Source organism: Schistocerca gregaria, chromosome 6, assembly GCF_023897955.1.
Source record: "Schistocerca gregaria isolate iqSchGreg1 chromosome 6, iqSchGreg1.2, whole genome shotgun sequence".
In the NCBI taxonomy this organism is placed as follows: Eukaryota; Metazoa; Arthropoda; class Insecta; order Orthoptera; family Acrididae; genus Schistocerca; species Schistocerca gregaria.
Genome location: NC_064925.1, coordinates 229077546 through 229102921, shown reverse-complemented (window position 1 = coordinate 229102921; position 25376 = coordinate 229077546). Strand labels below are relative to the sequence as shown.

Below are 25376 nucleotides of genomic sequence, written 5' to 3'. Positions count from 1 at the left end.
GTTCAAGCCACATTAGTTCCAAATTTTTTTTGTTTTAGAATTCTGTATCGCGTCTGTAGATCTCATCAAGCTTTCAGTTAGTAAAGCGGTTATGCAGAAAGCACACAGTCTGGAGTAAGATTCCATATATTCATGGCCTGTGAGACGTAACTATATACACTACTAAATATTAAAAATGCTAAACCACGAAGATGACGTACTACAGACGCAAAATTTAAGCGACAGGAAGAAGATGCTGTGATATGCAAATGATTAGCTTTTCAGAGCATTCACACAAGGTTGACGCCGGTGGCGACACCTACAATGTGCTGACATGAGGAAAGTGTTCAAACGATTTCTAATACACAAACAGCAGTTGACCGGCTTGCCTGGTGAAACGTCGTTGTGATGCCTCGTGTAAGGAGGAGAATTGCGTACCATCACGTTTCCGACTTTGATAAAGGTAGGACTGTAGCCTATCGCGAGTGAAGTTTATCGTATCGCGACATTGCTGCTCGCGTTGATCGAGATCCAATGACTGTTAGCAGAATGTGGAATCGGTGGGTTCAGGAGGGTAATACGGAACGCCGTGCAGGATCCCAACGGCCTCGTATCACTAACAGACGAGATGACAGGCATCTTATCCTCATGACTGTAACGGATCGTGCAGTCACGCCTCGATCCCTGAGTCAACAGATGGTGACGTTTGCAAGACAACAACCATCTGCACGAACAGTTCGACAACGTTTGCACCAGCATGGACTATGAGCTCGGAGACCATGGCTGCGGTTACCCCTGACGCTGCATCATAGACAGGAGCGCCTGCGATGGTGTACTCAACGACGAACCTGGGTGCACGAATGGCAAAATGTCATTTTTCGGATGAATCCAGGTTCTGTTTACAGCATCATGATGGTCGCAGCCGTGTTTGGTGACATCACGGTGAACGCACATTGGAAGCTTGTATTCGTCATCGCCATACTGGCATATGACCCGGCGTGATGGTCGGGGGTGCCACTGGTTCCACGTCTCGGTCACCTCTTGTTCGCATTGACAGCACTTTGAACAGTGGACGTTACATTTCAGATGTGTTATGACCCGTGGCTCTACCCTCTATTCGATCCCTGCGAAACCCTACATTTCAGCAGGATAATGCACGACCGCATGTTGCAGGTCCTGTACGGGCCTTTCTGGATACAGAAAATGTTCGACTGCTGCCATCGCCAGTACATTTTCCAGATGTCTCACCAATTGAAAACGTCTGGTCAATGGTGGCCGAGCAACTGGCTCGTCACAATACGCCAGTCATTACTATTGATGAACTGTGGTATCGTGTTGAAGCTGCATGGGCAGCTGTACCTGTACACGCAATCCAAGCACTGTTTGAGTCAATGCCCAGGCGTATCAAGGCCCGTTATTACGGCTAGAAGTGTTTGTTCTGGGTACTGATTTCTCAGGATCTATGCAGCCACATTGCGTGGAAATGTAATCACATGTCAGTTCTAGTATATTATATTTGTCCAATGAATACCCGTTTATCATCTGCATTTCTTCTTGGTGTAGCAATTTTAATGGCTAGTAGTGTAGATAGATGGAACTGTTTGCTGCCAAGTGGCTGCATGTGGCTGGAAAATTGGACGCTGGTGCTAGCTTAAAAAAAACACACTTTGTTCATTCTGGGACAAACTGATACCCTGGCACTTCCGACACCAGCTGCACACCTAGAAATGTATCTTTTTCATTAGGACATAGCTGTGGCAGGAAGACTAACCTTCGACAACTAAACTATCACTCAAGATAAATACCAACTGCCGCACACCTAGGGAACCGCAGCTCAATTTACAACCATCTGAAAATTTCTGTTTGACTGCTGGTCAGCCGCTGCAGCCGATGCTCTGCCATAGCTGGATTCTTAAGTTTTCCCAATAGCCACAGAGGGTAGGGGTTTGAAACGCTGGGAGCCAAGGTTCTGGAAGCCAATGCAGATATCATGGTAAACACGTCTGAAACGTTGTAGCTCATCCAGGTTCCACTTCAGGATCAGGTTATCAGTAACCTTTTGGAGTGTGAGTCACCTGCTGCCCCTGGCTGTGATGATAGAGTACCAATACACATCGCTTCTGAATCAGCTTGTGTGGGGGGGATCCAGTACCAAGCCGGCCACTAGAAACTTTGCCTTGATTGCAAAGGTGGAACATGAGTGGTCTGATGCCATAGGAATCACCGGAACCACCTTCATCTTGGAGGTGGTCTCTCTGTCTCTCTTCTTCTTGGGAGTCAAAGCTTCCAAAGTGGGTGTGGGAGAAAAATGGGATGACATCCACCAACCAACAGAGGAGCAGGTGGTGTTGAGTGACCCGAGGGACCAACATGGAATACACAAAGCGCAATGTTACTATTGTTAGAGAGGGTGATATACTCGTAAGTATAGAAAATGTCATTGTCTTATGTATAGGATACAGACTATCGTGTTTGTTCTTTGTCTCCTGGTATGTGAGTCTGTTAAGGGTCTTGTATTCTTGGCTTTTTCGTTTTCCTTTAGGAGACAGTGCAGTCTGGTGAAAAGGGGATCTGATGTTCCCCACGCTAGAGACACATGGGGAGAGGGACACAGGTAACGTCTGTGGGCAACTGACGTCCACAATCCCTAGATGGCGTTACAATGTGAAGACATGTGCCTGACTCGCATACGTTTGAAGCAACGAATGGGAGGGAAAAATAGAGTTTCACATCGCATCGATACACCACCACAGACAAGGAGTCGCCCTCAAAGGTGAAGATTAAGGCCCCAGTACCAGCCCTGCTCTTCGTTGGTCCCTACTGGACAAAATGCATACCTTGTTACTCCAAACTGGCACGTAAGTTGTAAGTTGTGAAAGGAGGTAGCGGTGGAAGATGTTAGCTTGTACTATACAGAAATAATTATTGGGGGGGGGGGGGGGGGTGATAGTTACATGAAGCAAAGTATGCCTTTTTAACTAGAACTGAACTCTCTTTCATTTTAGAAATCACTTCTACTTCCCCAAACGTGTCCTCAAGGTGTTCAACAAGGAATAGTAGCTTTGTGGTCAAAAAGGAATTTTTGTCAGTTCTGTAGCGATTTAAGTACTGCGGGCAGTATTTCTCTCCTTGTCTCTTAGCCCTACGTTCCTCCCATAGCATAGCCACTGAAGGAAACACTGTATTAATATCTCTATGCGTAGCAGTAATTCTTTCCGTCAAATGTGACTCCTGGGCTGTATGGCCATGGGTAGAAGAAAGTTTCATCTGCTTCATTTGCAAGTCATTTGTCTTGGTGGCACTCATTCTGAATGGGGGCTTTCCTCAAACGTGCACCCAGCCAGAATGAGAACATACTCCTTCGTACACCCCGGCCCCACCACCCCCGTCCCCTCTCCCCACCCCTACCCATGACAACTTCGCCCAACGCGATGGCTGGCTTGTTGGGATTTGGGTGTATTACTTTGTTTAGAAAGGAGTGGCGAAGAGAGAGGAAGGCACAACAATTGGTACTCCTTTTCTGTATGATCCGCACTTCTTTCTTTGCAAAACAAAATGCTAGGTCAAACCCAGCAAGGGCAATATAGAGTGAAGGATGAAAAGTTGTAGAAATTTCCTGAAGAGAGAAACGAGTGCCCAAGACGATAAAACAAAATGCAGGCACGATCAGCACTAAGACCACCGTCCAATGCAAAGACAGGGGACGGGAAAATGGTAGAAGAACCGCAAGAGCCCGAGTCTCATAGTGGCCTAGCAGGTACAAAAGAGAGGTGAGCCCCACGAGGGAGGTGGGGATTGCGAGGAGTGTCGTCATCGTTCGGGTTTCACGCTCAGTGGTCACGTCTAGTTCGGTTGCACTCAGACTATTTGAACAGTTTGCTAAAGTGATGAATTTGGAATTATTACTTTGGTTGGTACGGTAATAGCGAATAATGATTCGGTTTATTAGTAGAAGTTGCGAGTGATTACATATGAATTCATGGGACGAAAAAATATCGTCATTGTCAGTCAGCGTCGCTGGAATATATCATGTTTGAACAGTTTTATCAAGGCTACTGTCGACAGTTTTAATATGAAAGATTAATTCGGAAAACAATAGAGAGTTGGAAAATTTCGTCGTGAAAGTGGAATATAATTGTTCATACGAGTATGAATGAGTCTAAACATTGTTATGATGTGTGTTACGTGCTAAAGTAAATAAACGAAGTAAAATGACAGAATTCATAAACTAAAGAGCAACGTATTTGTATTATGCAACACGGTCATATTCACTTAGCAAGGAAGCGTGTTCTCTTTGTTAACCATTCCCTACGATTGTTAGAATCTATTGCTTCCGTTTGCAAAAGATCTTAATTCGGACGAAAGTGATGCTCAGTTAATGGCACCAATAGTATGTGCACGGCTCAGGTTTTACGAACAAATATGTGCAAAAAAAACACGTTTTTCTGTGAGGTTTTCGACGTGCGTCACTTCTTTGCTTTTAATACGTACGAAATGGTTCTTGGTGTGCACTGAGGTTGATAAATGGATGAGTTCAAAAGGACGTTTTTGTATCCAATAATCTTTATTGGTTATTGAGATACATTGGGATAATGTCGAGGTAAATGTAGCACGCAAAAATTATTCTTACGTTCGGAAACGATTTGAAGTTCATCAAACAAAATAAAATTGCCTTCTTACGATAAAAATTAAAACTTGCTTTAAACATATGGCTTCATTCGGACGTTATGTGAAAAAAATTTATTTGTTGTGATTGTTTATGAGCGCCACCTCTTGTTTGAAACTTGTGCGAAGCGGTTCAAATTTCTTAATAATGTAGACAAATGTGTCTAATTTATGGTCGTCCTTTTGTTTTGTGAAAGCTTTATCCGTTGCTACGATATAAGCAACATAGTTCGGAAAAAAAGTCATCGTTCAAACCAACAAAAATCTGCAAGTGCATGAAGCGTAAATAGGGAACCAGAGTGGAAGACGTTAATATCAGTATACATGGTGGAGAAAAAATGTCTCATGAAGTTGTAACCCTGGATAGCTGAAGCCAAAAGGAACCAAAATTACTAATGTTGTGTAGGTCGACAACTCACCATTTTTAAACTGTGGAAACGTGGCAACACGCGCTCCGATTGGCTGAGGGAACCATAGCACTGCCTATCGACCGATGAACGGCAACAGGGCAATCCCAAGGCCAATCGGAGCGCGTAGCGCCAAGTTTCCAAAGTTTAAAAAGGGTGTGTTGTCGACCTACACCACATTAGCAGTTTTGGTCCTACTGGCATATATATACAGGGTGTTACAAAAAGGTACGGCCAGACTTTCAGGAAACATTCCTCTCACACAAAGAAATAAAATATGTTATGTGGACATGTGTCCGGAAACGCATACTTTCCATGTTAAAGCTCATTTTCTTACTTCTCTTCAAATCACATTAATCATGGAATGGAAACACACAGCAACAGAACGTACCAGCGTGACTTCAAACACTTTGTTACAGGAAATGATCAAAATGTCCTCCGTTAGCGAGGATACATGCATCCACCCTCCGTCGCATGGAATCCCTGATGCGCTGATACAGCCCTGGAGAATGGCGTTTTGTATCACAGCCGTCCACAATACGACCACGAACAGTCTCTACATTTGGTACCGGGGTTGCGTAGACAAGAGCTTTCAAATGCCCCCATAAATGAAAGTCAAGAGGGCTGAGGTCAGGAGAGAGTGGTGGCCATGGAATTGGTCCGCCTCTACCAATCCATCGGTCACCGAATCTGTTGTTGAGAAGCGTACGAACACTTCGGCTGAAATGTGCAGGAGCTCCATTGTGCATGACCCACGTGATATGTCGTACTTGTAAAGGCACATGTTCTAGCAGCACAGGTAGAGTATCCCGTATGAAATCATGATAACGTGCTCTATTGAGTGTAGGTGGAAGAACATGGTGCCCAATCAAGACATCACCAACAATGCCTGCCCAAACGTTCACGAAAATCTGTGTTGATGACGTGATTGCACAATTGCGTGCGGATTCTCGTCAACCCACATATGTTGATTGTGAAAATTTACAATTTGATCACTTTGGAATGAAGCCTCATCTGTAAAGAGAACATTTGCACTGAAATGAAGATTGACACATTTTTGGACGAAGCATTCGCAGAAGTGTATCCGTGGAGGCCAATCAGCTGCTGATAGTGCCTGCACATGCTGTACATGGTACGGTAACAACTGGTTCTCCCATAGCATTCTCCATACAGTGACGTTGTCAACGTTACCTTCTACAGCAGCAACTTCTCTGACGCTGACTATGGGTTATCGTCAACTGCACGAAGAATGCCTCGTCCATTGCAGGTGTCCTCGTCGTTCTAGGTCTTCCCCAGTCGCGAGTCATAGGCTGGGATGTCAGTACATACTGACGAATGTAAAATGAGCTCTAACATGGAAATTAAGCGTTTCCGGACACATGTCCACATAAAATCTTTTCTTTATTTGTGAGTGAGGAATGTTTCCTGAAAGGTTGGCCGTAACTTTTTGTAACACACTGTATAGCTTGAAGGGGGAAACCAGATGGCGCTACCATAGGTCAAATGGATATCAACTGCGTTTTTAAAAAAATAGGAACCCCCATTTTTTATTACATATACATGTACTACGTAAAGAAATATGAATGTTTTAGTTGGAGCACTTTTTTTCGCTTTGTGATAGATGCCACCGAAATAGTCACAAACATATGGCTCACAATTTTAGACGAACAGTTGTTAACAGGTAGGTTTTTTAAATTAAAATACAGAACGTAGGTGCGTTTGAACATTTTATTTCGGTTGTTCCAATGTGATACATTACCTTTGTGAACTTATCATTTCTGAGAACGCATGCTGTTACACCGTGATTACCTGTAAATACCACGTTAATGCAATAAATGCTCAAAATGATGTCCGTCAACCTCAATGCATTTGACAATATATGTAACGACATTCCTGTCAACAGCGAACAGTTCACCTTCCGTAATGTTCGCACATGCATTGACAATACGCTGACGCATGTTGTCAGGCGTTGTCGGTGATCACGATAGCGGATATCCTTCAACGTTTCCCACATATAGAAATCCGGGGACGTCAGATCCGGTGAACATGCGGACTGAATTGTGTGCTAGTGGAGCAACATACACACAGTCTTTAATGAAACCTCAGCAAAAGAAATCCAGTGATGTCAAGTCTGTTGTACGAGATGGCCATGCGACTGACCCTGCAAGGCCAGTCCACCGAGGTGGGAAGCAATTATGGAGGAAGTATCTAACTTTCGTGAGAAAATGCGGTGGCGCACAATCTTTCTGGTAGTAATACATCCCGTCCTGGTCGTCTTCATCGACCTTTGGAATTAAGAACTTTTCAAGCATATCCAGGTATACAATTTCAGTATCAGAAAGAAGAAAGGGTGGTACACTTTCAATTTGCTAAGGGCATATAACACGTTAACTTTGGGGCTGCCACGAAAATGTTCCAGGGTTGCATATGGATTTTAGCTGTCCATATTCTGCAATTGTGGATGTTTACCATGTCACTGGTATGAAATTTTGACTCATCGCTGAAGATTATTGTGTCCAAGAATGTCTCGTCGTCCTCTAAGCGATTCGGCAATTCCGCTCAGAATTCCCCACGAGGAACCTGACGTGCATCACTAATGTACCACTGTGAAACTGTGTGGTTTCAAGTGCAATCGTCTACGCAGTACTCGTCAGTCTTTTGTGGAATGTCAACCTCGCGAGACGCACATCGCGTTAATTTTTGTGGACTGTGGGCAAAGCCGTCCCTAAACTGTTCGACATGATCGCAGCGGCCTGGTGATTTATCATGTCGTACTGAACAACCCGTCTCAACAAAGTCGTTATGCTTGCTTGGAGGTTCTTTAGCGTATTCCGTGTGAAATTTCGCTGAACAGTTGTTGCAGAGTTCGTTTCATGAAACCAAAACACACAATGAGCACCCTCCGCACGAATGAAGGTAGCCATTTCAACTCTGCACTACTCTAGCCCTCATGGTAGTGGAATGGGGTACTGATAGCCAATGTGAATCAAACTTGAGGTTGTTCGCAACAAAGTGACATCTACCGGTTCTATAAATTATCTCAACAAATTTTTATATCCTTTCAAAGTTGTAAAGTCGTGCTTAACTCAGCCTGTACTATTTCCCGTTGCAGCTGATACTAGCAAGTAAAAAAAGGGCGAACATGTCCAGATTTTTCGATTTAAATGTCTGCCCTGGTCATATTCGCGTTTTTTGTGCTATGTTACAGGGTAAACTATTGAACTATATGAAATTCAATTCTCGTAACTTATGAACGGTTTGCGTTGGAACATTCAAACTGCACAGTTGGCCGCGGGCATGATGGGAATTAATATGGACATGCAAGGTTTGGTTTAGCGACCACGCCCACTTTCATTTGGATGCAAAACTTGCGCATTTGAGGGACTGAGAATCCACATTTCGCTATCGAGAAGTCCCAACGGGTGACTGTGTGGAGTGCAGTCACTAAATGATCGGTGCGATATTCCATTGTGGCAGAGTGACTCCAAAAGGTAAGTGAGGGTTTTGGAAGATGATTTCATCCAAATTATCAAATGGTTCAAATGTCTCTAAGCACTATAGTACTGAGGTCATCAGTCCCCTAGAACTTAGAACTACTTTAACCTAACTAACCTAAGGACATCACACATATCCATGCCCGAGGCAGGATTCGAACCTGCGACCGTAGCGGTCGCGCGGTTCCAGATTGAAGCGTCTTGAGCCGATCAGCCACTCCGGCGGGCTCCAAATTATCCAAAGTGACCCAGACTTCGACAAGATGTGGTTCATGCAACAGGAGTCCGACCCCCGTTGAAAGCCAGAATGTGTTCAATGTTCTTGGGGAGCACCTCTGGGACAGCATTCTGGTTCTGTAGTACTCAGAGGCCACTGGCATGTGCCTCCATTGGCTGCCATATACTCTGGATCTGAACACATGCGTCCCCTTTTTGTGGGGCTTTAATAAAGAAAAGGTGTACAGTAATAACCCGAAAACCATTGATGATCTGAAAACAACCATTCATGTGGTCGTCGACAGCATTGATGACGTGGCACTTCAGCGGTTCATGCAGAATTTCACTATTCTCCTACGCTACATCATCGACAATTGTCAGGCGTATCGAACATGTCAAACTAAATCCGAATATCTGTAGTAACGTTTACATGTTGAATAAAGTGTGTGCATGGCGTAGTTTGTAACGAATTTACGTGAGCCGTGCTGCGGCTCTCGCTGGTGCTGTTTTAGATTCCCGTCCTCTGTTGAAGGCCAGACAGTATCGTTTAGTTGACATGGTTGCAGTTGTTTGCATTCTTCTTGTGTTGACGGACGCCACTTGTTTCTGCAAGCATTGCCTGTCCGCTAGTGGCAGCAGTGTCGTTATCGATATGTAGTAACTGTGGCCCTATTTTTGGGGTTAGTCGACGTTCTTCCGGGTCGTGTGAGGGAGCAGTTCGGTTGGAGACGCAGAAGGAGCCAGGTTCGTGCAGAATGAGAACACGCTCGGACTGCTGGCGGCACGAATGGACTGCCGGATCGAAGGGCTGTGGTCACGAGGGTATACGACCTCGTCGAAACTGGATCCTGCATGTTTTAAGTTGAGTGCATTTCAATTCGAGTAGACAAACCACCACCATTGTCACATATCGCGATACTCCAATGACTTGGGTTCGTGTTGCTGCTCAGGAGTGTCGCCGAGGCAAGGAGCAGTGAGTGGAGAGCTTCGGGAAGGTGGATCTGATTAGCTTTCCTGGGCTTCTAACTATAATTTACTACCTTCAGCTTGTTACAATTGTTAAGTTCAACCAGCGGTATTTTCCTGCCTGGTTGCCCCTAACGCCCCAGTTAAATGCCCTGTGGGTTAGTGTACGTAACGGCAGTGTACGTTTCTTCGCCTTGACGCTGCTGTCTGGTGAGGCATGTAAGTTTGAGAGCTTTCTTGATTGTAGGTTGGTTGGCGATTCTTCTACCTTGGTAGTGATTCCTTTCTTGTTCCGGGCGCTCTAAGCACAGCATTCTGCAGGCGGAGTCCAGACCGCTGGTTCCGGCTTTGGCGTATTTTTACATTTTTGCATTTGGTTTATTGGACGTCAGGTAGTCTCACGAAGATGACTAGTCACTCGTTAGACTGCCACTAGTCTGAGTTACAATATTGTGGTGTGAATGCAACACTTGGCTGCCTTCCTCATCGCTCGTGAAAGTGTTTTTGGCCTGACCTACTTAGAGGCCGATTCCTCGATCACCGTCTGTGACTGGCCCTTGTGTTTTTTATTGTGTTATTATTTTATTATTGTATTACCAAGTTACCATCATTTGTCTCACCTGTTTGGTGATCAGTTGCTTGTCCTTTTGAATTAACCTTTGTTATTATATTTGCTGTTTTATTGTATGTTGTTAAATTTTTTTTATAATGCCATTCTTGTCGTTAAAGGCCTTCAGCCATGGCTGTGGTTACTTGCCTTAAAATTCTAATTGCGACCACACTGGCTTGTTTACAAAACATTATTTGCTGTGTCTGTATTTTATGTATGTTTGTTAATTTTTTTAATAATTGCCATTCTTGGCGTTTAAGGCTTTCAGCCGTGAATCAGTTCCTAATTTATTGCCATTAAGGCCTTCAGCCGTGAAACAATTCTTAAATTATTGCCGTTATTTTAATTTTTTGTTGATTTTAAATATATTGTGTGTGTGATTAGAAGAAAAGGCAACGAATAGTAACTGATTATGGCCCCGTCCACAATCGCAACCGAATCCTGCCTTCCTTGACTACCAGGTTTCATTACGTTTCTTTTTTCTTCATGTGGTTCAGTAATCGTAACCCTGTAGGAGTATTTTTCATTCTGTTAAAGATTAGTGGGCGGGGGTGGGGTGAGGGGGGGGGGGGGGCAGGTTTACAGGATGAGTTGGTGAGGAGGATACTTACGACAGCCTTCTTCTGAAACTCTGTGAGCTGCTTGCCCAACTTGAGCCTGGCGGCGACAACCATGGCTTCCACGAGTGTGAGGTGCGGCTGCAGCAGATCCTCTTGCATGACGTAGCAGGAGAGCCGCCGGAAGCTCGCCAGGTCGCGCGGCTTGCCGTTCACCAGCACCGAGCCCGTCACGCCTCGCAGCCTGGACGACAAGAGCAACAACGAACACTTTACGAGAACCACATTATCACATAAACTGAAGTGACAAAAGTCATGGAACGGAGACACGCACATATGCACAGGACAGTGATAAGGCGGAGCCGTCATTTGCATTCAGACGATTCATGTCGAAAGCTTACCAATGTGATTATGGCCGCACGGTGGGAGTTAAACTCTGACCACGGAATAGTAGTTTGAGCTAAATTCATGCGACATTTCATTTCGCAAATTGTTAGGGAATTCAATATTCCGAGATCCGCAGTGCAAGAGTGTGAAGAGAATACCGCGGACAACGCAGTGGACGATGGCCTTCACCTAACGACCGAGAGCAGCGGCGTTATCCTAGAGCTGTCAGTGCTAACAGACAAGCAACAGTCGTGAAATAACAGCAGAAATCAATGGAGCACGTACGATGGACGTATCCGTTAGGTCTGTTTGGTGAAATTTGGCGTTAATGGAACATGGCAGCAGACGACCGACACGAGAGCTTTGATAACTGCACGACATCCCCTGCAGCGCCTCTCTTGGGCTCGTGGTCGTATACGTTGGACCCTGGACGGCCTGGTCAAGTCCCAGCCCCAGCTAGTAGCATCTGATGGTAGGGTTCGAGTGTGGCTTAGACTTCACGAAACCGTGGACCCAAGTTGTCAACAAGGCACTCTGCAAGCTGGTGGTGGCTCCATAATGACATGAGCTGTGTTCACATGGAATGGACTGAATCCTCTGGATATTCGGCTACTTTGAGACTATTTGCAGCTATTCATGGACGTCATGTTCCCAAACAACGATGGAAGTCTTATGGGTGACAGTGCGCCAAGTCACCGGGTCACAGTTGTTTCCTGTTGTTTGAGGAACATTTTGGACAGTTCGAGCGAAGCATCGGGCACACATATCGCTGACATGAATCCCATCTAACATTTATGTGATAGAATACAGTCAATTTGTGCACATAATCCTGCACTGACAACGCTTTGGCAGTTATGGACGGCTATAGGGGCAGCATAGTTCAGTATTTCTGCAAGGAACTTCCAACTACTTGTTGAGTCCATGCGACATCGAACTGTTGAACTACGCCGGCGAAAGGAACTTGGACTTGATATTAGGAGGCATCCTATGACTTATTACCTCAGCGTACGTTAGAACTGACCATATACTCTAGAAATAGTCTCCATTACGTTTCACAGACTTTCACTCATGTGACATATAATAATAAAAAATAATAACAATAATATCAATAATAACCGTAATAATAAATAAGAAAAGCAGCAGAGAAAACTTTAGGACTGCCCAAAGATAAAAAGAAAACGTAGTGGAACGAAGAGTATGAAGAGCTGAAAATAGAGATTTTCAAAAAACAAGAACATACAGAAAAATTAAGACTATAAAGAAAAGGAACATCAAAAGTAATCCGGAAAACAAAAAGAACCTTCGAACCACCTCAGCTTACGGAAATACAAGACAATTTTACCAAAAAGTTTTTGTCACTCTTTCAAACAACTATTTAAATTGTATCATTCACAAAGAAAGTATTTGTTTCTAAGGTGAAAACGCCAAAACATAATTAAATAACAAAATTAAGAAATACTACGAAAAATATTTTGAAAGCCTCTTAAACTATCCAACAGTTAAACTGGAATTTGCACAAAATCTGGAGGAAGATTTAAAGCCATCAAATCACTGAAAGCCGCGCTGGGTAGCCGCGCGGTCTGGGCGTCTTGTCACGGTCAGCGCGGCTCCCCCCTTTGGAGGTTCGAGTCTTTCCTCGGGCACGTGTGTGTGTGTGTCGTTCTTAGTGTAAGTTAGTTTAAGTTAGATTAAATAGTGTTTAAGCTTAGGGACCGATGAACTCAGAAGTTTGATCCATAAGACCTTACCACAAACCACAAAATCACTCAAAAACAACAGAGAAAACGGTTAAGACTCCATTACAGCATAATTATCGAAATTGTCAGAACGAACTGCTTTTGGAGAACATTTGGAAAAGTGATATGATTCCAAAAGAGTGGACAATAGTAGTAACCCATCCACCACTCAAAATGAGAGAAAACCAAAATGTCAACATTTATAGAAGAGTATCGCTTCTATAATTGATCCACAAAATACACTGATCAGCCAGAACATTATGACAACAGCCCTAATATCGATACAAATTCGTTCAAATATTCAAATGGCACTGAGCGCTATGTGACTTAACTTCTGAGGTCATCAGTCCCCTAGACTGAGAACTACTTAAACTTAACTAATCTGAGGACATCACACACATCCATGCCGAGGCAGGATTCGAACGTGCGACCGTAGCGGCAGCGCGGTTCCAGACTGAAGCGCCTAGAACCGCTCAGCCAAATCTGCCGGCGATATATATCCGTCTAGGCGATAGTAGCGGCAAGATGCTTGCAATATCAGTAAACATGCTATCCTTGTGTGGATTGGGGAAGGCGCAGATTGTCACGGCCAGGAGGCTAAGCACGAGAATTTCGGAAACTGCACGACTTGTCGGGTGTCCGAGGGGCGCAGTGGTAAGTGTCTTCATCACGTGGCGATACCAAGGTGAAATCACGTCCAGACGTCTTGGGCTTGGGTGGCCACCCCTCATTACAGATCAGATGTCGAAGGCCGGGAAGACTGGTAAAACAGGACAGGCAGCGAACTGTGGCGGAACTAACGTCAGGCTATTATGCTAAGCAGAGTACATGTGTGTCTGAACACACAGTGCACCGAACACTTTAGGATAGGCCTCCACAGCAAATGTTAATTCTAAATCAGCATCTGCGATTGAAACTGGCACGTGACCATCGGCAGTGGACGTTGGCGCAGTTGCGTAGCGTTGCATGGTCTGATGAATCCCGATACCTTCATCATCATGCTGATGGGAGCGCGCGAATCCGTCGACATCCAGGGTAGCAGCTCCTTGGAACCCGTACTTCGGGACGGAGACAAGCTGGCGGCAGCTCCATTATGCTGCGGGGAACATTCACATGGCCATCCATCGGCCCACTGGAACTCGTGCAAGGCACCATGATGGTCATGAAGTAACATACACTTTTTGAAGACCACGTACACCGTTGCACGACGATCGTGTTTGCCTGCGGTAGTGGCGTTTTTCAACAAGATATTGAGTCTTGTCACAAGATCAGGACTGTGACAGAATTGCTCGAGGAACAGAGTGGCGAGTTCCAGTTGATGTACTGGGCCTCCAACTCGCCAGATCCGATCACGACCGAACTCATCTGGTATGTGATTGATGATGCCAACTCATTCCAGCGACTTACCACGACCTCAGTGGTTGTACGCCACGGCGCGTCGCCGCTTTTATCCGTGTCAAAGGTGGACATACCATTTATTAGGTAGGTGGTCGTAATGTTCTGACTGATCACTGTATTATCAGAAATTCTCCTGGACAGAGCTGTAGACACTTTACAGAAACAACTGGGAGAACAGCACGATGGCTTTCGAAAGGCTAGATCACGCAAAAAACATATTTTTTTAAAGTTAAAATCAATAATTCGCCACAGAGTGTTAACCAACAAACATATAGTAGTATCATTTATTGACTTTAAGATAGCGTTTGATTCGGTAGATATAAAATCGTTAAAGAATTAAGTGTTAAAGCAAAATTAGCGAACATAATTTACTAAACTCTAAAGATAAATTTGTGGGAGAAGCATCACACTTATTTAAAATAAAAACTGGTGTTACTAGAGGATAGATTATCACCCTTACTATTTAACTGCGTTGAAGGAAAAAGAAATTTAAGTATCGGGAATTTGGAGCTAAAGAAAAGTCACAAAGCGGAACCAATAACCCTAGGAAGGAAAACAAATACACTCCTGGAAATTGAAATAAGAACACCGTGAATTCATTGTCCCAGGAAGGGGAAACTTTATTGACACATTCCTGGGGTCAGATACATCACATGAGCACACTGACAGAACCACAGGCACATAGACACAGGCAACAGAGCATGCACAATGTCGGCACTAGTACAGTGTATATCCACCTTTCGCAGCAACGCAGGCTGCTATTCTCCCATGGAGACGATCGTAGAGATGCTGGATGTAGTCCTGTGGAACGGCTTGCCATGCCATTTCCACCTGGCGCCTCAGTTGGACCAGCGTTCGTGCTGGACGTGCAGACCGCGTGAGACGACGCATCATCCAGTCCCAAACATGCTCAATGGCGGACAGATCCGGAGATCTTGCTGGCCAGGGTAGTTGACTTACACCTTCTAGAGCACGTTGGGTGGCACGGGATACATGCGGACGTGCATTGTCCTGTTGGAACAGCAAGTTCCCTTGCCGGGCTAGGAATGGTAGGACGATGGGTTCGATGACGGTTTGGATGTACCGTCTACTATTCAGTGTCCCCTCGACGATCACCAGAGGTGTACGGCCAGTGTAGGAGATCGCTCCCCACATCATGATGCCGGGTGTTGGCCCTGTGTGCCTCTGTCGTATGCAGTCCTGATTGTGGCGCTCACCGTCACGGCGCCAAACACGCATACGACCATCATTGGCACCAAGGCAGAAGCGACTCTCATCGCTGAAGACGACACGTCTCCATTCGTCCCTCCATTCACGCCTGTCGCGACACCACTGGAGGCGGGCTGCACGATGTTGGGGCGTGAGCGGAAGACGGCCTAACGGTGTGCGGGACCGTAGCCCAGCTTCATGGAGACGGTTGCGAATGGTCCTCGCCGATACCCCAGGAGCAACAGTGTCCCTAATTTGCTGGGAAGTGGCGGTGCGGTCCCCTACGGCACTGCGTAGGATCCTACGGTCTTGGCGTGCATCCGTGCGTCGCTGCGGTCCGGTCCCAGGCCGACGGGCACGTGCACCTTCCGCCGACCACTGGCGACAACATCGATGTACTGTGGAGACCTCACGCCCCACGTGTTGAGCAATTCGGCGGTACGTCCACCCGGCCTCCCACATGCCCACTATACGCCCTCGCTCAAAGTCCATCAACTGCACATACGGTTCACGTCCTCGCTGTCGCGGCATGCTACCAGTGTTAAAGGCTGCGATGGAGCTCCGTATGCCACGGCAAACTGGCTGACACTGACGGCGGCGGTGCACAAATGCTGCGCAGCTAGCGCCATTCGACGGCCAACACCGTGGTTCCTGGTGTGTCCGCTGTGCCGTGCGTGTGATCATTGCTTGTACAGCCCTCTCGCAGTGTCCGGAGCAAGTTTGGTGGGTCTGACACACCGGTGACAATGTGTTCTTTTTTCCATTTCCAGGAGTGTAGAACGTAAACTGCCTGATCTCTGCAGACGATTTTGCAGCACTTTCAGAAAATCTGATAGACGCAGTTATTAAATAGAGCTTCTAGTAGAAACAGATAATGGAGCTGGTCTCAAAATTTCTGTTGAAAAATGAAAATTTATGACAAATATAAAAGAGGACCAAAACTCGTAGAAACACAAACAGGTCAAATACAGCGAGTCAGAAAATTCAAATATTTTGGAGAAACCACACAATAGAATTTACTAGAAAAATTAGCAGAAGATTTTAGAGTTAACAAAATGGAGAGAGCATATGGTCTGACAAAGCATACCTAGAGCTAGAAATGCACATCTACACTCATGCTCATAAATTAAGGATAATTGCAGAATGTGTTGCCACACAACGTGTCACTACACATAACTGACGCCAATAGCACAGTCATATAGGGAACACACAGGACCCAGATCTGTAAGTCCACGGTATTGGTGATACGCTGAAAAAACCGTCCCTAAACACAAGTATTACATAACGCCACTGTTCCTGCGCATGTACCTCGACATCAATATGGGATATGATCACTATGCACACGTACACAGGCCGCACAACGGGTTGACATACTCTGGATCAGGTGGTCGAGCAGCTGTTCTGCTATAGCCTCCCATTCTTGCACCAGTGCGTGTCGGAGCTCCTGGAGTATCTAGAGGTTTGAAGACGTGCTTTTATACATCGGCCGAGAGCATCCCAGACTTGCTCGATGGGGTCTAGGTCTGGAGAACAGGTAGGGCACTCCATTCGCCTGATATCTTCTGTTTCAAGGTACTCCTCCATGATGGCAGCTCGGTGGGGCCGTGCGTTGTCATCCATCTGGACGAAGGTGGGTCCCACTGTACCCCTGAAAAGGCGGACATACTGGTGCAAAATGACTTCCGGATACACCTGACCTGTTATTGTTCCTCAGTCAAAGACATGCACGGACGTACGTGCACCAATCATAATCCCAACCCACACCATCAAACCACGACCTCCATATAAGTCCCTTTCAGGGACATTAAGGGGTTGGTATCTGGTTCCTGGTTCAGCCAGGTGAAAACCAGGCGAGAATCAATGTTCAGACTATACGTGAACTCGTCCATGAAAATAACCTGACACCACTGTTCCAATGACCAGGTACCGTGTTCTTGACACCAGGCTTTACGGGCTCTCCTGTGACCAGGGGTCAGTGGAATGCAGCTTGCAGGTCTCTGGGCGAATAAACCATGTCTGTTCAGTCAGTCGTCTGTAGACTGTGTGTCTGGAGACAACTGCTCCGGTGGCTGCGGTAAGGTCCCGAGCAAGGCTACCTGCAGAACTCCGTAGCCGTCTACGGGCACTGATGGTGAGATATCGGTTTTCTTGTGGTGTTGTATACTGTGGAAGTCCCGTGCCGTAGCGCCTAGACATGTTTTCTGTCTGCTGGAATCGTTGCCATAATCTTGAGATCACACTTTGTGGCACACGGAGGGCCCATGCTACGACCTGCTGTGTTTGACCAGCCTCCAGTCGGCTTAGTATTCTACCCCTCATAACGTCATCAGTATGTGTTCTTTGAGCCATTTGCAACACACATTCACCATTAGCTCGTCTGATAACGTCTGCTCACTTACTCGCTGCACCGTATTCTGACATGCACCAACACACCTCTCCATATGTGGACTGCTGCCAGAGCCCCAGTGCGACAAACGCAGGTCAAATGCACCGCATGGGCATACCCAGAGGTGATTTAAACCCGCAAACCGCCCACCAGAGCGTTGTTTCACCATGTATCAGCGTTATCCTTAATTTGCGAGCATGAGTGTAGAAAAAAATGAACTAAAGCACTACACTACAATGGTACGACCAGAATGCTTTATGTGGATGTGAATGCCTCAGAGATGAACTTCAACCTGGATAGAACACAAGTAACTCAAAGACAGGGTGTTAGGAAAATAATGGAAGTACTACAAATTAAAGATGGCTGGAGAAAGAGGAGTAATGAGAAGATCTACAAAAGCAGTCGAAAAATAACAAAAGTAATGGCTAAACTAAGTTTAATCTTTTTTGTCACCTTTAACGAATGAATGAGAAAAGGCTAAAGAAACAAATATTTCTGCATTTTTGAAAGAAAAACTCGACAATAGCATTGATTACACAAGTAAGAAAAGAATCGGAAATAGGAGAGACAAAGCCATTTAAGAATAAAATACTAAACATAGAATGCTTTTAAAGCAGAAGAAATCAGATATCTGGAACCACAGGGGGAGAAGAAAGAAGACCTTTGGAGGGGGGGGGGGGGAATGAGGGACTATAGGGAAAATAGGAAAAAATAACAAAAAAAGAAGAGCAACTGAAGTTCTTACATAATCATAGTCGGTCGATACTGAAATTAATAAAAATAATGAATAATAATAATATTAATAACCGCACAGGCCAATGACAAATTTTTTTGGAAAACATTTTTACTTTGATAGCTGATCTTTATAATTTTTTATGAGATGAGTCTAAATCTAGCCTTAGTTTTTCTGTATCATCCATAGTTTTTGAGCAATATGCTTTTTATTACATAGTATAAAAATCCTATGCTATACAGTAAACTTTATGAAATTAATTAAATAAATTAAAATTAATGAAACGCTTTGTTACAACATATGCATGGTTTGTATTTACAGCAGGTTACTTAAAATAAAGGTGTGTGTTAATAGAAGTTCCACTTGTCAGCTGGAATTGGTTTGTAGTTTCTTTCTCTTTTTTCTTTGAAGATTCTTATGTATCTTTTTCTACGTTAAGTCGCTTGCTGAACTTCTCGGTGAAGTGACCAACAGTAGTTCCCCATCATGTTGGTTTTTCAGCGGCCTTGGTACCATTTTTCCATCATTTTAATGTACTGGTGAAAACGCTCTCCTTGCTCCTCGCAAACATCTCCCACATTGTCTAGGAAGTAATCAAGGTGACTGTTCAAAAAGTGAACTTTCAGGCTCATTAAACATCCTAAAGTTTTAAACTTCCTTAAAATTGTAGCTATAATAGAAACATATTCTGGGTCTTTTTCATGTCCTAAGAACTTTGTAACGACTTGCTTGGATGATACCCATGATTCTTTCTCATTTAAGATAATTGTGGATTCAGAGTTAACATCAGACATAAATTTTCTAACGTCAGGTCCGACAAAGACGCCTTCTTTTAGTTTAGCTTCTGAAGGGTGTGGAAACTTTCTGCAGAGATACTTAAAACGTGGTCCATCTTTAGGCAAAGCCATTACAAACTGTTTCATTAGGCCTAACTTTATATGTAGAGGTGGTAGGAGCACATCTTTTGGATCTACAAGGTTTTTGCTTAGAATGTTCTTCTCACCAGGTTTTAAAGACTCCCTCACAGGCCAGTTCTTTCTGCACCAGTGTTGATCCCTAGCTCTACTGTCCCATTCACACAAGAAACACGGAAATTTGGTAAATCCACTTTGCTGACCAAGGAGCATGAGTGTTACTTCTAGATCGCCACATATCATCCAAATATGAGCAGATTAGCCTATTTTATTTTCATTATTTCTATGTTTTCATAGCTTTCTTTCATATGGACAGATTGTCCATCATGCGTAGATGCATACATGGCACCATTGAACCATGTTTTGGGCGAATCAATAAACAGCCTCCAGTCTTCCTTTTTGTATTCAATACCAAACTCATTCATCAGGCCGGGAATATCTGAGCAGTACACTAAATCACCTCCTTCTTCAAAAAACTTAGAAAATTTGTGCTCTCTCTTTCTATACCTGTATATGATGCCAGTAAGTTCTTTTATTTTAATCTAGAGTCAAGCAGTTCAGCTTTTTCTTTCGTTAAGCCCAGATCCCTGACAAAATCGTTAAGCTCGGTCTGAGCAAACAATTTGGGCTATAGACTTTCTGTACTAGAATGGAATACATCATCATCTGGTTCATCTAAATCCGATCGTACATCAGAAAATATATCTGTTGGAATAGAATTTAAATCATCTGGTGGTTCAGGAACCGGCAAATCTACACCATGCCATACTGGTCGGATGGCGGACATAATGTTAGAATAGCTTATTACTTCTTAGTTTTTCGAATTATGACCAGTAATATCAACACTGCAAAAGTAACAATCACTGGAATGATTTCTTGGCTCAATCCATATCATAGGAATAGCTTTTTTCTCTTTTTTGGACCATTTTCTCACATCTTCAACACACACATAACATATCTTAGGCAGCGCCCAAGCTTATCTTTATCACCAAGTTTAGATCCAAAGTATGATAGATATACCTCTTTCACAAAGTCTGTAATGTTACTTTGGTGTTTTTTAATCGCAAATTCACCACAAATGTAACAAAAACTGTCAGCAGAGGTTTTACAACTACGATTACACATTGTACTGAGTACATGTACAGGAAATAGGAAAGTGAGGTTAGGTTGACAGTAAACAAAACACCATCTGTTAACTCAAAAATAGACTCGAACTTTTGTGCCAGCAAATGTTTTTCAGCAGTTCTACCAACGTCTTCTACATTCATTACACCTCATTTTTAAATTACTTTAACTATATGAAAGCTGTTAAGTTCTTTAATAAATCGCTATATTTAATTAATTTAACTGTACGATGTGAAGAAATGGTGGGTGATACAGTTTTTTAAGTATGATATTTGGATTTCCCACCCCAAAAAACATAATAAGGTATTTTCAGCAAAAATTTTCCCATCGTTTGCCTGTGTAATAGTCATTGCTTATGGCTCAAAGGACTGGTGTAATTGTCTCAATTGTACACCATTCTGGTGACTTTCGTATTCCTAACCTACCCCAATTATCCAACCAGGGAATGGGGACTTACAGTTTAGCGTACAATCCAAGTTACTTCTCCTCATATCGTTGAGAGGTTAAGACTAGATTCAAGATAACTGCAAATTTCCGCGCTCCTGTAGGGATTAGGTTCCCAGACCTCCCGGTTTCTAGCCTGTTTCCGCTTAATACCAACCTCCGATTGGTCGCAAAATTAAAATCATAGTGAAAGATGTGGTGAAGCTTAGGGCAGATGTTTTCAGCAGTTTGTCTAGTATGCCATCTAACTCGCCACATCGCAATTTCCGGTTCAGAGCGAGCAGTGAACACTTGTAGATGCCTACAAACTAGTGTCTTGCGGCAAGTGGGAAGTCCTGCTGAGAGGTTTCGACTGATTTCAAGTAGCACACACAATGTAACAGTCGTGCCTTTCCTTGTTCATGACAACTTTCTGCCGCACAGTGCCGAGTCAAAGAAGGAGCTCCTCCACCGTTTTCGATGGGAGTGTTCGATAACCCACAATGCAGCCCAAAATTGGCTTAATCTGATTTTCAGCTCTACTCTCACATGAACCGCTGGCTACGAGGGCAGTATTTTGGAACAGGCAATGTGCGGCGTAGAGAACTGATGGATATCACAGGCAGATGCCTTCTATAACGAGGGTATTGGGAAGTTGGCATAAGACTATGACAAATGTCTAACTCAGAGCAGCGACTATGTAGAGACGTAGAAGATGTAGCTACATGTTGTACATAGAACATTTCTTATTTTCACTGTTTCCATTTCGTGACCGGTCGGGGGTTGGGGGGAAAAACAGCTCTCGTTCTGGGAGTATGTCGCCGTAACATCGACTCCACAAGACATCGAAAGTACAGTACAGACCTCCTTTTTATTTAAAGATTTATTTATTTATTTACTCCCATTCCAAGGGACGGTATGAGAAAGCTGAAAGGTCGTGGAATAAGTCACTGTATATTCTAGAACGAGTTGAGGAATTCTCGAGCTGACTGGATGAAAAGCTGTGTTTAGGTTATAGATGCACTTATTATGCGAAGGTGCTGATACTGGGGTGTTCCAGTGAGTAGATTCTCTCTATGATTTGTGGTTCTAAAAAGTGAAAAAGTGGCCACAGTAATTTGTCCTGTGGATTCAAAACGGTATTTTTTATCAGTTCTCTTACACATGATGGTGTAATTTAGTCAGAGGTTCCTGAAAGTGGTAGAAAGTGTTTATGTTCCAACGCGACTTCAGGTTTCTCACTGTCAAAGAACCATCGTAGACAGATGCATTAACCTAGGTAATTTATTTACTTACTTAATTATTTATTAATTTATTTATTTCCCAACCAGTCTGTAATAGTTTCACTAAAACTGGAATGCGAAGAGTCAGAGCATATTAATGAATGAAAACAGTTTCCTTCTTTCTTTCTTTCTGCAGATTTCGTCGTACACGTCATACAGACGCTGAAGAGCACTCACGTAGTATTCGTCGAATATACACGGTGCAGTCACTCTAATGTGACCGCCACCTGCATTCGACTTCAACGTGCAATAACTAGACTGTATTTTAGCGGTGTCTTCCGCATGCACCATCCTCAAAATACGTGCAACAATATTTGAACCATACAATTTAAATTCCCATTGAAAATGGAATGCTTCACAAATCTTGGATAAAATTTCAACTGCCTTGTTTTTGCATTAGTCTTCTGACTGGTTCTATGCGGCAGGTCACACAACTTCTGCTGTAGTATTTTCCCAGTATTGGCCCCTTTAGTACCACACAAACTACTCCTAGATGTCTTAATACATGTGCTACTATCCTGTACCTTCTTCTAGGTCAGTGTTTACATATATTCCTTTCCTTGCTGACTGTGGGGAGGGAGAATCTTAATCGAGTCGACTTTCTTTTTTACCCTATTCCCACAGTCCATGATTCATTTCCTTACAATTATGTGTTCCACTACCTTACAAGAAATGTTTTCATCACTTTAAGGCGTATGTTTGATACTAGTAGACTTCTCCTGGCTAGGAATGCCATATTTACTTGGCCTAAAATATCATCCGAAATCATGTTAAATGCATTCTCTGAAAATTATTTCGAGCAGTTAGTTCATGAGCCCACGCGAATAGTAAACGGTTCTGAAAACACATTTGACCTCTTAGCAACAAATAATCCTGAGTTAATAACGAGCATCAAAACTGACACAGGGATTAGTGAACACAGGGATTCCATAGCGAGACTGAATATTGTAACCCGCAAATCCCCCAAAAATAAGAGAAAAATATACCTATTCAAAAAAAGCAGATAAAAATTCACTTGATGCCTTCCTGAGAGACAATCTCCACTCATTCAAAACTAATAATATAAGTGTAGACCAGATGTGGCTTGAATTCAAAGAAATAGTATCAGCAGCAATTGAAAGATTTATACCAAAGAAATTAACAAACGATGGAGCTGATAATTCTTGGTTCACAAAACGGGTTAGAACATTGTTGCAGAAACAACGAAACAAACATGCCAAATTTAAACAGACGCAAAATCCACAAGATTGGCGATCTTTTACAGAAGCTAAAAATTTAGCGCAGGCTTCATTGGGAGATGCATATAACAGTTTCCACAACGAAACTTTGTCTCGAAACCTCGGAGAAAATCCAAAGAGATTCTGGTCGTATGTGAAGTGTGTTAGCGACAAGAAACAATCAATTTCCTTCTCTGCGCGATAGCAAAGGAGATACTATCGAAGACAGTGCTGCCAAAGCAGTGTTACTAAACACAGCCTTCCGAAACGCCTTCACAAAAGAAGACGAAGTAAATATTCCAGAATTCGAATCGAGAACCGCTGCCAACATGAGTAACGTAGAAGTAAATATCCTCGGAGTACTAAAGCAACTTAAATCACTTAATAAAGGCAAGTCTCTGGTCCAGACTGTACACCAATTAGGTTCCTTTCGGAGTACGCTGATGCATTAGCCCCATACTTAACAATCATATACAACCGTTTGCTATATGAAAGAACCGTACCTGAAGACTGGAAAGTTGCACAGGTCACACCAATATTCAAGAAAGTTAGTAGGAGTAATCCACTAAATTTCATGCCCATATCGTTAACGTGGGTATGCAGCAGAATTTTGGAACATGTATTATGTTCAAACATTATGAATTACCTCGAAGAAAAATGTCTATTGACACACAATCAACATGGGTTTGGAAAACATCATTCCTGTGAAACACAACTAGCTCCTCATTTACATGAAGTGTTGAATACTATTGACAAGGGATTTCAAATCGATTCCGTATTTTTGGATTTCCGTAAGGCTTTTGACACTTTACCACACAAGAGGCTTATAGTGAAATTGTGTGCTTATGGAATATCGTCTCAGTTATGTGACTGGATTTATGATTTCCTGTCAGAGAGGTCACAGTTCGCAGTAATTGGCGGAAAGTCATCGAGTAAAACAGAAGTGATTTCTGGCTTTCCCAAGGTAGTGTTAAAGGCGCTTTGCTGTTCCTTATCTATACAGGGTGATTCAGAAATGCATGTAAATATTTTAAGGGTGTATTTGTGAGGTAAATATAAGACAAAATGTTCTATAAATGTTTTTCCATAAACGTTTAATTCCAGTGTTATCGTTAAAATACGAAAGTCATGTCCGTATCAAAACGACGTCAGTGCAAGCAGCAGGATGCCATATTCTGGTACGTAATGCACATACGTATCTCCCAACAGTTGATTCGAAACTGCATGAATAGTGTTTGTTTGTGTTTGCAATTGCTGTTTACTCCTACTGTACAGAAGATGGCGCTGATGTTGTTGGTAACGGAAACGTACTTCCTGTCGTTCATTCATCGTCGGAAGGCTACAGGTTTCGTGCACATGATGTACTCAAACAGTGAGTATGCTGATATGCACCTTGTGTATGGTGCAGCAGATGGAAACGCACTTGCAGCAAGACGAAGGTACAGTGAGCTGTTTCCAAGACGACGGTTACCAAGTCATCAGACGTTTGTATCTGTGGACAGACGTATGCGGGAGTATGGCATTCGTCCTGGGCCACATTCAGGTCGACCACTTGAGCATGCAGTGAACGTCGACGAACATGTTTTGGACCTGGTAGACCAAGATCCAGCCATCAGTACGAGACAAATTAGTGCAGCTGTACGACTTCCACAATCTACTGTATGGCGGCTG

At 43.7% G+C, this 25376-nt stretch overlaps 1 protein-coding gene across 2 annotated transcripts in view; it reads right to left on the bottom strand.

The window, feature by feature from the left end:
- The window catches only part of LOC126278971 (ATP-binding cassette sub-family G member 1-like), a 294595-nt gene that overhangs the window by 117503 nt on the left and 151716 nt on the right, over window positions 1-25376 (bottom strand). For both annotated transcript variants that reach the window (XM_049979266.1, XM_049979265.1), the window contains exon 3: window positions 10949-11138. In XM_049979266.1, coding sequence (XP_049835223.1) covers window positions 10949-11138 — 190 coding nt within the window. The remainder of the gene's footprint in view (window positions 1-10948; window positions 11139-25376) is intronic.